This window comes from Euphorbia lathyris, chromosome 1 (genome assembly GCF_963576675.1).
Source record: "Euphorbia lathyris chromosome 1, ddEupLath1.1, whole genome shotgun sequence".
In the NCBI taxonomy this organism is placed as follows: domain Eukaryota; kingdom Viridiplantae; phylum Streptophyta; class Magnoliopsida; order Malpighiales; family Euphorbiaceae; genus Euphorbia; species Euphorbia lathyris.
The window spans coordinates 48,093,913-48,110,124 of NC_088910.1; the positions used below are offsets into that span (position 1 = coordinate 48,093,913).

The window sequence follows — 16,212 nt, forward strand, 5'->3', positions numbered from 1 at the left end:
AATTACCATATAATTAAGGTTAAGATCCGCTTTTAGCCTTAGTTAAGGGGGTTTTATCCCATAATTATATTAAAACACACCTTAGAAAGATAGATGGTGGAGTTCATAGTAATAAAAGAGATTAAAGTTTAGAAGAAGCCGTAATAACGATCGCCGAACGAACTTCTTCGGTAACTTAAAACTTACTTTTATTGGATGAAATTTTGCACAAACAACAACTTGAGCACAACAACGACAAATACAACTGATCTTTGAAGAGAAAAATCAGCAAAATAACATTATAGAGGGAGTAATTTAGCCTAAGATTGGTGTGTCTACAAATGGCTCTCAATGTCTCCTTTTATAGTAAAATGGCACAAATGCTTCCAAAGACTAAGTCTCCTTATGTCCCGTAACTCTTTACTCTTCCATACTCAGATTTAAAGAGGGTGGTGGAAGACTTTGACAATTTAGGAGTTGAAATGATTAAAGGTGGGAAATGAATCATAGGCTTCAACATGTTCATCAACTTGGGATAATTTTCTGGGTCTGTTACACTTCAAATTTGGAGATGATTAGTGTTAGTCATTTGTACATCTTTCTCTTAGCTTTCCAACGCATTTTGAATCGCCTCAATCCGAGTCCGTATGAGGGAGATATCATAAAAATACAAAAATGTGTCAAATTTGTCATAGTGTGAACAATTAGACATGTATTCTTGCTAGCTCTATCTCGACAAGATGCATACGAAAAGGCACTAAAAACTCATTTTTTCACTCCATTTTACTCTCAAGTTCTCGTCTTAAGCTCCGACTTTGGTTATTTGTGCCGAAAACCTTGCAAAAGTGTTTGAAAAACACATAAAATGACTTAGATACATAAAATGAAGAAAATATACAAAAACCATTATTAAAATTTATTAAAATGGTACTAAATAACTAGTAATTAAATACTAAAAATGCTATAAATTACGACGATAACATTATCTGATTATTAATGTTTGGTAAAAGTATGAGTGTATGTTGTTGTTCTTATATAAAATGACTAATATATACATATCTTAAATCAATAAATTAATATATAAATTTAATTCAAAAATTAATAAAAATATTCCAAGATGATTGATTAAAATTGAAAATAATAATAATTTATAAATAATTTTATTTTTTCATAAACATCTATAAATTGAAATTTAAACTGTTATTAAAAAAGTTACATATTTAAACATCAATTTTGTTCTCTAAATAGGATAGAAGCAATTTGATCTCTTAAAACATTCATCTGAAGTGCTTTAGCATGATTTTCATTTGTATCAATATAATCTAAAATACTTAATGAGTCGTATGACACAAAATCGGGATCTGCATCTAAACTTTCAAATCTTGGATCTACTAATGCATTTCTTTGAACATAATTTTGTAGTATCATTGAAGCAATCATGATATCTCTTTGTATAAGAAATGAATAAGAAGACATCGCTCGTGAAATTCTCCATTTAGCCTTCCAAATACCAAAAGTCTATCTAACACAACAGCTAAGAGATGATTGTCAACGATTGGAAGTCTTTTTTATACCATTTTACGACCACCACGTTGAAAATTAGACAAATGATATTGTTCCCTTATACAGTGCAAGATATTCTTCTTTTTTAGGATATCCAACATCCACCCAATAATATTTCTTTGTGTATATCCTTAAGCAAATAAGTAAAACAATATAGGATATACATATTCAAAATATAAAATTGAAAAATAAATATGATTATCTAGAGGTGGCTTAGGAAATTTTACTTCTTTTTTAATGATAGGATATTGAAAAAGTCATCCATCCTTCCAAATCAGGCATTACAAATGTGAATAACATGTCAAAACTGTAGACAACCATGATATGTTGTGTAGACACTCCTTCTATCAATAAATTGAATGATATCTTTTTCTTTTATAAAAGCTGGTACATGAGTTCCATCAATTGCTCCAATAGAATCATAAACTTTCATTATATGCAGTTTATAAATATGATGATATATAAAATTAAGAATATATACGCGAGAATAATTACCTAAAATATGACATATCTCTCTCATCATTATGTATTTCAATAGGTATTATGAAAAATATTTGGTCCTGAGGCTTTATCAAGTCCATTAAGAATTGTATCATTGCATTTTACACTTCATAAAAAAATCATGTTAATTGTCTCATCTGAGTTTTGAAAACGTTCTTGAATTAACGACTCGATTTGTAGCTCTTTAAGCAAGTATATATAAAAATATATTAACTTTCTCAAAATTGAGGTAAATTTCATCAATGGTGTACAACCTTTGTACCATTTCACACCTTAGTGTACAACATTCAGTTTATCTTACTAATATGTACGACCTTATGGTGACCTCTCAATATGGTGTACAACATGTAAAAATGACCATATCAACCTTACTCATAAGGTTTTTAGAGCTCTATGCCTCTCTCATGTAAAGCCATATAACATATGTTGTGACCCAACAATTTAACTATCAACACTCCCTTCCAAGGTTGATGGAGTTTCTTAACGAACTCTGGAGCAATACAAATCCAAGGTTTCAATTTATTGCCATTATGTAATTAACGACAATTAATCCAAACGCTCTAAGGTCTTGCAAAATACGAGCAATGAGTGTTTCCACATCACCACCACCCACTAGTGCTAAGCGTGGATCTCTGAGATTCTTGACCCAGACCGAATATCTGAAAAAAAGATTCAGAATTGGATTGAATTGTTCACTTTTTCTACAAGACCGAACTGAATTGTACCGTTGACTTAATTAAGTACAATTCTGTAGATTTCAAATTCCTAATATTACTTAGTAAATATGTTAGAGACTTTAGAACCGTACAGAACATAAAAAAAATCAAGAACCGAATTGAACCGTTGACTTTTTCGTTAGGACCGAACCGAATTGTACCGTTGACTTTAGTAGATAAAATTCTGGAGATTTTCAAATCCCCGAATTGTATCGAACCATATTCACCCATACCACCCACAATGTCACAATAGGATTGAAAGGAGTCACCCATAAAAGAGGACCCAACACTCCCCCTATCAAGAGGTTCCGACCGCGACACTTAGGGGAGGGTTGCGTCATTCGCTAGGGTTTTCAACCATTTTTAGAGAATATTTAATTTTACCTTCATTTTTTTTAAATAAAACAAGTTCAATTAAAGTTTCATAATTACATAAAATTAACAAATCAATTACTATACATTAAAGAGGTGAATGCAACGTGAAAGAAAATAAAATAGCAACATAAAATAGAAAAATAAATGTTCATTATCATAAAATAGGATAAGGGGTAATTTATCATTTTATAAAAACACAGAAACTAACTAGTGTTATATGTATATGAAAAAAAAAGGAAACAGTCAAATTAATTGTTTTACTTTTTTTTTTTTTGGGAGAGGAAGGCTTACAAGCCCAGCAGAAAGCAAGAAAAGGAAAGAAAAGAAAAAGAGGAAAAAAGAAGAAGGCTCAGCTTAAGCCATGATAATTCTAGACGAGACCCGGCCTTGCCAGTCTTCCGTTAGAACTTGCTGGAGGCCTGCAGGGGGCGCAACCAGTCAGCAGCCTGATTTCCTTCTCAATAGACATGATGAAACTGTAATTCTCAGTCTCTGTCCCTTAGTCTCCGACATTCCCTGATTAACCAACCCAGGGGGTGTCTGATATTGTTCGGTTTTTTCATAAGCACGAGAACTGAAGTGGAATCCATCTCGAGTATCACTCTTCTGTGCCCTTTTTCCCAAGCAATCATGAGTCCAAAATAAAGCCCCCAAAGTTCGGCAAGGAAGGCCGTGCAAATGCCCAGATTAACCATGAAGCCTCCTTTCTAAATGCCTGTTGTATCCCGTATCAAACCGTCTGCCGCTGCGTAGCCCGGGATGCCTTTACTGGCCCCATCAGTGTTAATTTTGACCCAACCTTCCCTCGGGGGAGACCAGCGGACCCAATGTTCAATCCTTTGGTGACTAGGTAAAGCATCAGAACCCTTGGCGGCCTCAACTGCTTCCCTTGCACGAGATCGGATGTAACAACCTGTTACTCTCTGACCATTAGCAGGATCAAAAACATGAGAGTTCCTATCCTTCCAAATCCACCATAGAGCTATACCGAAAGTTATATTCCACGGGGTACCTTGAACACACATCTCTGCATCAATGTTCATATTGATCCATTCTGTTATGCTTGTTGTAAAAAAACAGGTTACAATTAACCCATGGGCCAATAAGCTGCTGCCAGATAAGTTTAGTGCGGTTGCAATCTCTCAGAGCATGCAGCACATCTTCATCTACATTGCAGGAAACGCAGCCCGCGTCAAGCGCCATGTGCCGATTCACACGATTTGTATTAACCAGCAGACTATTATTGCGTACGAGCCAGATGAAGACTCGAACACGTTCCAGAACAGGAAGCCGCCAAATTGATCTCCATTTTACTGCACATGAATCGGGGTGATTAATACCTTGGCTTCGTCTAATGATTGCATAGCCTGTACGAACAGTATAAGAACCCGAGCTCGATTCCCGCCACATCCACGAATCCATTCCGGCATTTTCAGGGAAGACGAAGAAAGAAGCTAGTCTGAACACAGTTTCCTCATCCAGATACGGCGCTAGATCAGTCCAATTCCACCCAATCCCATCAACCCAAAAATCTCTTACCGGTAAATCCTGCCAGTTTGCCGGAATTATTTGTGTCGCTCGGTTCTGTAGCGAAGAAGAGCCACACCAAACATCCTGCCAGAAAAGAGTAGAATTACCATCTTCCATCAACCTGCTAATTCCCAATTTGAGAACCTCTGCCCCGGCTATAACGCCTCTCCAAATCAGCGATTGGCAAGACTTCGCACGAAACACATCCAAACCGACCCGACCGCCTCCATATTTCGCATTTAGAACCCTCACCCAAAGATCGTGAGGGTTGATGAGGAACCTCCAGCTCAACTTTCCTAACATGGTAGTATTGAAACCGTGTGTATTTCTAATCCCCAGGCCCCCTTCCGTACGCGCGCGACATACCTTTTCCCAATTCAAAAGATGGGGTTTCCTCCGAGCTTCATTGGAACCCCATAGGAAATTACGATTGAAACAATCAAGCTTTTTACAGATACTGATAAGGAGAAGGGCAGTCTGCACTACATAGCTCGGAATCGAAGCAGTGACGGACTTGATGAGCGTAAGCCTTCCCGCTAAGGAAAGACATTTTGCTCTCCAACCAGCGAGGCGTGTCTGGACTCGGTCAACGACATATTTAAAAGTGTCTTTAGTCACCCTCTCGTGGATCAGCGGCATACCTAGATACTTCCCTAGGTTCTCAGTTTGCTCAAAGCCCAAAACATCACAAATACCTCTGCTTACCACTGTAGAAACATTAGCTGAGAAGAAGACGCGAGATTTACTAAGGTTTATCTTTTGTCCAGAGCAATCGCAGAATTGGTTAACAACGCTTTTAATTACCTCTGCCTGGTGAATGTCTGCCTTTGCCAAAAGCACAATATCATCCGCAAAGAAAGCATGTGACAAACGGGGACCATTCCTAGAGAGTTTGATTGGATTCCAGGTCTTACATATAATCGCATCTTCAATCATATGACTAAGCCGTTCCAGACACAGAACGAACAGGTAAGGAGAAAGCGGGTCGCCTTGTCTGAGGCCCCTGGTTGGTGTAAAGCTTTCCAACTTCTCCCCATTCCAAAGCACATTCATAGCAGTTGCAGCAACACCGTTCAAAATTAAATCTACCCAGTGCCTGCTTAAACCAACTTCTTGAAGCGTGTCTCTGAGAAATTGCCAGCTGATACGATCATAGACCTTCTCCAAGTCAAGCTTAAGGATCATATCCCTATGCCTTCCTTTCCTTTTTTTCATAGAATGGATGGCTTCCTGAACCAGGATGATGTTATCAGAAATATTTCTTCCTGGGACGAAGCTGCTTTGAGCAGGGCTAATAATACCATTCAAAATTGGTTTCAACCGATTAACAATGCACTTGGTGACCACTTTATACAGCACATTACACAAGCTTATTGGGCGGAATTGAGATATGTATTCAGGCCCGTCGCACTTTAAGGATAACTGAAAGCAGCGTCTCCGAAAGTTGAGGGGGAAGAACGCCAGAGTTAAGAATAGCCAAAGTGGTGTCACTAACCTGGGATCCAGTCGTAGTCCAAAGCTTTTGGAAGAAGATGGCTTGAAAACCATCCGGCCCGGGTGCTTTGTAGGGATTCATAGCAAACAGGGCTTGACTAACCTCCAAAGCCGTGAAACTGCAATCCAGTGCTTGTCTATTCACTTCAGTCAACTCAGGAAATCTTGTTAGAGTAAAGAGAGGGCCTCGAACCAGTTCCTCTTTCGTATATAAGGTTTGGAAGTAGTTTCTAACCATATGCTGAATCTGGACACTGTCCCACTGCCAAATTCCGTTCACATCCCTGAGTCCCGAGATCTGATTCTGGCGTCTTCTAATCAGCGTGGAGAGGTGGAAAAAGGAAGTATTTTGATCGCCAAGATTCAGCCAACTGATCTTTGACTTTTGGAACCACACCATTTCCTCTTGCTCAAGGATTTCGTTTAACTCCGCCAGCAGCTTACGCTCAAGACGTAATAAACCAGAGGTGACTGAGGTTGCTAAATCGCGTTGAACTCCAGCCAGCCGACTGTACACGCGGGTTTTCCGATAGTGGAGGCTCCCAAACACTTCTCTGTTCCAACTGGGTAGAACTTGTGTTAGCTCATTCAGGTTAGCCGAGACAGAGTTATCAGGTTTCCAGGCTTCAAAAAGAACACGATGAAAGTTGATATGGGTTAGCCAGGCTGCCTGGAAGCGAAAGGTCTCGCCCTAGGGGTAGGGTCATTACCAGCGGTGTTAAGAAGAATGGGAGCGTGGTCAGACCCATTCCGAGGGAGGTGACAGACAAGGGTATCAGGAAAATTCACTCTCCAGTCAGTGCTGCACAAAGCCCTGTCAAGACGGCAAGCCACCCGTGTCCTCAAAGTAGAGCCATGGAACCATGTGAAAGCTGGCCCTTGAAACCCGAGATCCACCAAGCCCATCTCATTAATCCAGTTCGCGAATAAGGCACATCGGTCCAGCGTTCGGAAAGACCCTCCCTGCTTTTCCTCGGGTGATTTAATACAGTTGAAATCGCCAATAAGAAGCCACGGGTTGACAACACTATCTTTGAGGGCCAACAAATCAGTCATAGCTTGCCTTTTAAACGAAATCTGGGGACGGACGTAAATGAATGTAATGTCAAAGCACGTTTGAGATACACTATCCCCAAGCCAAGAAACGGTAGTGTGTAGGTATTGTGCAGTAGATGAAATTGCCTCCAAGCTAACTCTATCAGTATGCCAAAAAACCCAAATCCCTCCTCTGAACCCCTCTGTTTCCACAACTTCCACTTTAATGGGGTAGGTCCAGTAGCACTGGAACCCCCCCCCCCCCCCCCTATATTGGTCACATCTGTAAGCACCTTACTTACCTCTTTTTGGCCTTTAGGCAAGGTTGCTTGCTCATTCCTTCCTACAAGGTCTCTCACGGTGTTTTCTTTTCCAAACCCTTCCACCCTGCTCCTTTTACCTCGGCTGAGAATCTCCCCCTGCCCAAGAAGATCCATACTACAGTCACTTGCATCCGTTCGTAGAATGCCAAACGTGTTATTCATCACTTTCGCCTTCATTCGCGCGACAGGATGGTGGAGGATTTTCTTTTTGGTACTCATACTAGCTTCTTTGGAAGCAGTAAATATGACATCAGCCCCCCTGGTGGTTGTTTGGCTTATAGGCCCCTTTGCCTTGGTTCCTGAAGAGCTTGCCCTCCCACTATCATTATCATTCACCGGCGACACGCCCGTCGCCTTAACTTCAGACCCATTCATAGCACTTGGTTTGCCTTTTGGTGTCCACTTTTTTCGAGCAACCATCATCCACGGGCCGTACTCTCCAACTGTTGCCCCTTCAAGAATTTCAGAATTCATATCCGATGTTTTCCCATTGCTAGTTTCTTCCGTGTGGCTCTTTTCTACATTCATTGTCGTGGCTTCTGGTCTTCCCAAATCAGAACGAATGCTAGGTGAGCTACAATGTGGTTTCGTGTGTCCGTATTTTCTACAATTCGTGCAAGCCACATGTAGTCCTTCGTATTCAATTCGGTAGGAAATCTCATTCACTTCAAACTCGGCTATTAGTGGTTTCAGTAGGTCGATCTCTACACAGACCCGAGCAAACTTCCCTCTCAGGACTTTGGTAGTATTCCTGTCAACTTTGATCGCTTTCCCAACTGAATTGGCAACTGTCATAATGAAATCTTCATTGTACAAGTGAATTGGAAGTTCTGGGAATCGTAACCAAACTAGAGTGGATGAAATAGATGCCGAAGCTGCGACGAAATCCTCAGACCATGTTCTCACAGTGAGAAAGTGCCCCTGCACACTCCATGGCCCATCCTGGATTACTCTCGCCCTGTCTTCTAGATTATCAAAGGTCACAAGATAAAAGCCATACCCTATATCCATTATTTCAACACTCCCACTGGGTTTCCAGATTTCAAGAGCTCTTCTTTGAAGAGCAATGTATCCTACGTTTCTACCTAACAGTTTCACAATAAGGGCATCCCTCCATGGTCTGCCCCATTTTTCCATTAATTCCGGTCCAACAGTGAACTTTGGTTTAAGAGGATTTTCAAGAGAAACGGATACTAACCCCTTTGCTTGCAAGTCGATGGATTGTCGGATGATTTCACGAGGTTTGGAACCCACCACTGAGTCCCGATAGGTTTTCGTTTCTGCTGTATCCATAGCTTCTGGTGGTCGGTCGTCGTCCGGCACAGTCTCCACCTCCATCAGGCGGGCGAAGACGGTAGCAGCGGCAGCGAGAGTGAGAAACAGGGGCGGCGATTTTTTAGGGCGAAGACGGTTTTTCTTTTTAGGAATATAAAACAATTAAATTGTAGCAAGTACAAAGGAGCCAAAAATGAGTTCCATTAATTGTTTTACTAGTAACTTATAAAGCAGTATCAGATATAAAATTAAAAGCGTGGGGTTGTTAAAGATTTAATAAAACAAAAAGTAACAGTCAGATATGTTTTTGAGGGAATTAAAAGCAATGGAAATAAACTATTTACATTATAATTAAAAAGAGATGAAGATCTTTGACAATCAATAATCAGATATATTAAGGCAATCCATGTTCTGTTAGTGGCAACAAGTTCAATGATGTAAGAAAAGTTTCCATCCATTGGTTGATTCTGAGGGACAATTAAATAAAAACGCCAAGGAATGAAACATAATCCATCTATTGCTCAGCAATCAATTACCAGTACAGACAACTTACACCGATTTCATCCCTACAGAAACTTCCTCAAAACCCAACTGAATGACTTAACTTACACTCACTCAATAGCCATTACTGTAAGTCTGTAGAATTTCAATTTGTAACACAAGAATACAATACATAATCTTATTCACATGACAATGCAACACCCTTTTCTACCTGCTGCAACAAAATTGTGCTTAACCGAACAATGAGATGTTCTACTTACAATAGATGCATCCGTTCGACATACGAATGGAGCAGCCACTGGCTAAGTGGCTCCCCACACCCTACAAAGCATCCGGAATTTCCATTTTCGGTGAAAAAAGGAAAACTGAAAATGTCTAGTAATTCTTGCACTGCATGTCTCACCATGGAAGATCCTGTAACCCTGCTTCGCCTACCCCATCCAGTCACTATATCAATACGACTTGGACAAATCCCCGAGACTAGCATCTGGTGACGAAACCATGCCAATGTCCTCGATAATGCTGTTACAGCAGTACCATCAGACATAACGTGCAAGTTAATAAGCCAATAGCAAGAACTTTTCTCTTTGACAGTATCAGGATAGACATTCTTTTGTGCAGCCACCTCCCAAACTGAGCCGGCCTCCTCCTTCAGCCCTGACTTGTGAAGGAAATCAACCACAGCATCTACGAGCCCTCTTTTGCTCTCTCTATCTTCACTATGCATCAGATCCAAGAACTTGCTTGCATGATCCCGCACATTTTGACCGTCTGGTCCAGCTGACGGTAAAGACATCAGGAACATATGTGCAGGATGGCCTGAGACTTCCATTAGCTGGCAATAATTCCCCATGTCATATGGTGAGGATGCATCAGTACAACAGCTAAGGAGTAATGTGTAAGTCTGCAAAGAGGGGTTTAGACCCAAATTTTGCATGCTTTGCAGCAAGTGGTAAGCATCTGCTAGCCTGTGGACCCTTAAGAAGGCACTAAGAAGGGAATTACAAGTAGGCACGTTCGGGCGCAAACCAGCTTGGAGCATTGCATGATACCACTCCCATGCCTTCTCGATATTCCCAGCCTTACCCCACAGGTCAATTAGAAGCCCATAGACAGGCTCATCAGGCACCCAGTTCTTTCTTTTCATCTCGGAAAAAACTGCTTCTGCTTCATCAAGATAACCACAGTGTCCAAGCACCTCCATGACTATACTATAAGTTACTTTGTCAGGTTCAAATCCAGCCGCCTGCATGTCACGGTAAAGCTTCAATGCACTCTCGTAATTCCTTGCCTTTGCATGCAAAGCGATCATAATATTATAAGTGACTAAATTAGGAACACAACCTTGTCCCACCATCTCACAGAATAGCTTGTGCGCAGCAGCCAGATGACCAGCTTTTCCAAGGCAGTTGATTATGACACTATAAGTAAACGTATCAGGAGAAAGGCCGGCAGCTTGCATTCTCTGGTACATATCCATAGCAAAATCAAGATATCCAGCTTTTGCATGAATATCAATGAGTGTGCAGTATGTCACACGATCAGGTTCACACCCCGCTCTCTGCATTTGGTTAAAGACATCAACTGCTTCATTCAAATAGTTTGCACGACCATAACTGTGAATCAAACGGTTATAAGTTACAACATTTGGCTGGCATCCATCCATTGACATCTGATCAAGCAATTTGTGAATTACTCCAAACTGCCTTGAACGGCCCAGGATACCAACCATGGTTGTGTAAGTATGCCCATCATGTTTGAACCCAGGTTGTCGTTTCAACCAATTGAAAAAGCCAAGAGCAACTGTATGATCTTGAAGCTGCTTTAGAACCTGGTTTGCTTGATATGCATCCATTGAATAATTAAGATTTGAAAGAGCCTGCTCTGCTGCAGGGCCCCACCTCATTTGTCTAAGTATATGAGAAACATTTTCCACAATGAGCCCACTACCTGCAAATTGTCTGGTACTTGGAGCTATTACAACTGGCATTCTAACATCTCTTGAGTGTTTTCGGTAATCTTCAGATAAGCACTCCCCACTTTTTGCATCTGAAGTTTGTATGCTGGAATTTACATTTGCAATGAACTGATTTGATTGGCCTTTTGGTCTCCCAGGTGCAGTCCTCCTTCTATCGCATGCAGCTGAAGCTACGCTATGAGTTTTCACTGGCTTAGCATCAGCAGTACTTGAAACATGTTTAACACCTCTGGCAAAATTTGATTTGTCACTTCTATCCTTCTTAGGGTTATAAGTACTTGAATTACTCTGTGGTGCTTCAGAAGATGGTTTTGGACAAATTTTAGAAAAGTTCTCCCTCCTGATTGGTTTCACATTTGAAGATCTTATACTGGAGATTGGCCTGGTCGGGTCAACCATGCAGTTTTTAGATGAGTTTATTCCACATCCATCAGATAAAGGAAGTTTGTAGTTTACCAAATCAGACAGAAAACTAACGGCGGAAATACCTGCTTTCATAAACTGGTCTGAAATTAGAGGTGATGACTGCACAACATCATTCTGGGCAGTATCAATGTTACTGGCATAGCTAACACAATCTGATCTCCGAACAGGAGAAGACAGAAGTTGTGGAAAAATTCGGTGTTCAGCACTCTCAACTTTGTGAGAACCCAACAAACTCCCAGCCTCTCTTAAAACAGAAGTTTCCACCCTTGTATTTTTTGATACTACGGCGGATCCCTTCTGCACAAGTAGAAAATTGTTTCTCGTTTGCTGCTTCCTTGGAGCACAGGTGTCATCTTCAGAGCAAGCACATGAACTACCATCTGCTGTATTACACCGGGTTCCACTAAGAAAAATAGACCTTGCATTATTGGAAAGGTTACCAAGCTGCTTTGCTCGTATCATGGTCCAAAATCACAGAAACACCTGCAACAAAAATTAGATGAAAGGGCCGTTAGTTACTACAAGCATGGGAAAAAAAAACTCATAATATTCACACCTTAGAAATAAAGTTCAAAATACATTTGTTTGTATGCTTGTATCAGTATAATATGCCAGCTCAAGCTATCTGGAAAAGGCATATTCCTATATAGGCACAAAAAGAGGACACCAGAATGAAAAGTGAAAACAAATAATAACAGGAAAACTGCTAATGTAACTCTCTATTTAAGGGGGAAAAATAGCAAGCAAAAGGAATTATATAAATACAATTTCTCAAATTGAGATCAGCATATCCATTACAATGAGCACTTGGAAGGGATACATGAGACTTCCAGAGCCAATAAAAAAATTAATTGGCAAGCAAAGTTATCCATAAGATGTTATCTTTCATATACAAGCACAATGCATTAGTAGCATAATATACATGTCCAAAACTTTTGGGGGTTTTAACTTAAATATCCAGAAAGAATCAATCCATTGATAAAATATGCTACTAGTAAGTAGTTCCTTGTGTCTTCACTGTACTCCTAGTTCAAAACCAGTCTACATTATGCATTATTTTTTGCAGAAAAGGATATAGATATCTTCAACCACTGCAATGGGCCTTTAAATTCTACAACTACCAATTTAGAAAAGAAACCACTGCATTATATTATACTTTTAGATCCATCTGAATATTTGTTGACACGACACATGCTGCAGCATTACCATCATATCACAACACTGTTGATTGAAAAACTACATAACATCTGGTGTTAGTATGAAACTATAGCAGGAGAGACTAGAGGATTATCAATTAAGCATGGTCATTTCTTGTAAATTCTGAAATACCATAAAGAAGCACATTTGAAGAGAAACAGAGATTGTACATTACATTGACTAGGATTATCATTACCTCAAATAATACGCAAAAGGTAATTCCATTTGTCCCCATCAACATATGCAAACTCAGAAACCTCACATGGACTACATCTAGGCTGTTCAGCCAACCAAAGCCAATTACTCTTTATCACTTGTAGATATTACCTAGATATCCAGTTACCTGACAGGCAAGCTCTGTAATTAGACATGCCCCATGTCATTTTGGCTTAGGGAAGCTCTTAAGACTCAGAGAGCAACAAAAACATATGAATTCCCCCAAAGAATCATATAATGTACATGTAGTAAATGAATGATCCAAATCCTCAAAGAAAAAAGGAAATAAACTTGCTTGGTGGAGGCATGTTTAGTACCATCAAGCAAAAAAAAAAAAAAAAAAAAAGTAAAGATTGTAAAGGCAACTGCTACATCAGCCGAGATGGAATAATGTAGTGAATAATGTAAATCATATACGTGCAGTAGCTGGTGAAAAAGAACCAGGCAATTATGGAAAGTCCAGCGGCAGCAACAAGGTGATGTAAAATTGTTGATGCTTTGTGAAAAAGGTATTTTCTACTCTAACCTTGCCCTTTACTAAGTGAGAAAGGAAGAAACACATATGTTAAAAGGGGAAAGAAGACTTATGATACAAAATATTCTTTGAAATTTGGGCTAACATCAACGCAAACCAGAAGAAGCAAGCTGTTTCCAAATTTTAGGCTAAGAGTTCTTGCAATTTCATCCACATGTAGGTGTGTGTATTCTGCTACTCCAAACCCTGAACTCGTTTACATTTTTGTTAAAAACAATGATAATAACAATAACAATAAAAGGTCTTAGACAATGTGACCAGACCAGCAATTATTTCTACAGCCTTCTATTGCGGTATGATCATCCATCCTTCTAAAGGCATTGAAGTAAAATGAACAAAATACATCAAAAACAAAAACCCTGAAGAAGAGTTCACGCCTGTAATCTATCCTTCTTAGGCATTGAAGGCTTCTAATTAATTATCAAACTCACATCCGTACTTGCTCTAATCCACTCAATCCAAGAGATGTACAAAAAGAAATGAAGAAATAACCTTAAAACAACAGTTTTTCTCGCACTAACATCAAGGATCATCAATTAATCGCATCAAAGTTGCAATTCAGTAAAGAACATGCAAAACCCCTACATTGAATCACCCGTACAATACCAAACGAAAAGAAATTGGGAAAGGAAAACCAAGAAACCTACAATCAATAAATAACGACACCGAGAAACAAAAGAAGAGCTGAAGCCCAGAAAACAATGGCAATGGTGTATATTCACTGAGAAAAGTAAAAGTTTGAAATGGAGTTAGGAAGTACCTGAGTGATGTACAAGGTTGAAGGCGTTGTTATGAGTTAAATTTTCGTTGATAGGGAAGCCGTGGAGGAAGGGAAAGCGAGGCGGCTTTGTTTGGTCTGCCGTCAACTCGTTTCCAGCAAGCAGGGAGGGAGGTGCTACTCTTTCTTTCCTTCTTTCTTTCTCGTTATTTTTCTTATACCCTATTCTAAATTTTCTCTCTTCCTCCTGACGTGGCATCTAATTGATGGCTCGTACATTAGATTTTTTATATTTTTTTTTTGAATTGGACACGAGAATTAAATGAAGGCACCATCTAATTTTCTGTAAAGTTTTTTTTTTATGGAAATTTTCTGTAAAGTATTTTGAATTTAGATGAGTTATTTGGTGGGATGATTAATTTTGTTAATAAAAAGAGGGATAAATAATGATAATTGAGGGTGATGAGGTAGGTGTTTCATTAATCACCGTTTAATTTAGTCTGATATAGACAAATAAGATTATGTGTTTTCTTGTCGCCCACGATTTTGGATTTTGAACAAATCAACCATATTGGTCAACACTATTTATTATTTATTTATTTTGGGACAACAATAATTATGTAAAAAATACTCTTGTATTAACAGTATTAGGCAAGCAGAATATTAATGTATATATATAAAAAAACAGTAAGTAACCTATATAACCCTTTGATATTAAGGTTAATTCGATTCATGTTTCTTAAAATTAATTTTTGCTTTTTTTATAAAGAATTTTTTGCGTCTTTACATTTTTGCATGTTTACATTGGAATAAGTTTCAAATTTGTTTCTATATCTTTTTCTTCTGGAATTGCAAATTTACGCAATAGTATAAAAATTGTATACGTTTCAATTTTATTCATGTCTAACAAAAAAAAATTAAACAAATTGATTTATTATTATTTGACTAATTATTTAACTGTCACAATTAACCTTTTAATATTTATAAAATATATATTCTACCAAATACAAGTTAATCGCAAAAAAAAATGTCTAAAATGTTTATTATGCAGTTAAAATAATTATAAACAACCTCCACAATACACGAAACTTATTTCATTTATCGGAAAACTTATTTGGAATATTCAATGTAACCATCTAATAACTGTCAAATCAGTTCATTCAAATTTTCTGTTAGATACAGTTCAATTGATATTATTTGCCGATGTTAAGAGTAAAATTACATCATTTCGTAAGTTAAGCGTAAATACACACCTCCTCAGAAATAATTGGATAACTTTAAACCTTATCCTTTTACGCATAATGTTTCACTAAAAATTTATTTCATCATATTAAAAAAAAAAGTATTAAGATCGAATTTTACTCTAACATTTAAAATTCTAACAGTTTTGAAAAAATGCAGATTTAGTTCTAACGTATGAAATGATATAAATTTAACCTCATAGTTCTTAAGTAAGATCAATTTTAGCCTTATGTTACTGAATATTTATAAAAGTTAGTTTGATTGTTATTTAAATGTCACGTTAGTGATTTGAAACAAGTTTGTCGATAAACTGAAGCAATTTTATACATTTTTATTAGTTATTTGTAACTATATTAGTAACACATTAAATATTTTAGAGACGTTGACGAAAAAAAATTTGATTAACTTATATGTGGCAGACTTAGTTGTAGCATTTGAACAAAAAAATATATTTATAATTGTATTAGTGTCACATTAAATATTTTAGACGTAATTAATGTTTGGAAGGTCTGATGTGAAAGTTAAATAACAGTCAAAATAATATTTTCAAATTTTCGTAATATATGGTTAAAATCGATCTTACTTAGAAACATTTGGATTAAATATGG

The 16,212-nt window shown here is 38.2% G+C and overlaps 1 protein-coding gene and 1 long non-coding RNA gene across 4 annotated transcripts; both read right to left on the minus strand.

The window, feature by feature from the left end:
* Positions 1-2,236: 2,236 nt before the first annotated feature.
* LOC136200605 (uncharacterized) lies at positions 2,237-8,958 on the minus strand. Its single transcript, XR_010673415.1, has 2 exons — positions 8,715-8,958; positions 2,237-2,702 (listed from the first exon to the last, which is right to left on the minus strand). It is a non-coding gene; the product is annotated as an uncharacterized lncRNA (long non-coding RNA).
* Positions 8,959-9,287: 329 nt separating this feature from the next.
* On the minus strand, positions 9,288-14,776 carry LOC136231680 (pentatricopeptide repeat-containing protein At1g74750-like). 3 transcript variants are annotated; one of them, XM_066020770.1, is made up of 3 exons: positions 14,405-14,776; positions 13,090-13,236; positions 9,288-12,179 (listed from the first exon to the last, which is right to left on the minus strand). In XM_066020770.1, exon 3 carries the CDS (start codon positions 12,156-12,158, stop codon positions 9,549-9,551), a length of 2,610 nt encoding a protein of 869 aa, XP_065876842.1. In that variant the 5' UTR covers positions 12,159-12,179; positions 13,090-13,236; positions 14,405-14,776; the 3' UTR covers positions 9,288-9,548. The 3 variants fall into 3 exon arrangements, with proteins under 3 accessions (XP_065876842.1, XP_065876843.1, XP_065876841.1); XM_066020771.1 differs by lacking the exon at positions 14,405-14,776 and adding an exon at positions 14,292-14,312; XM_066020769.1 differs by lacking the exon at positions 13,090-13,236.
* Between the last annotated feature and the right edge of the window lie 1,436 nt (positions 14,777-16,212).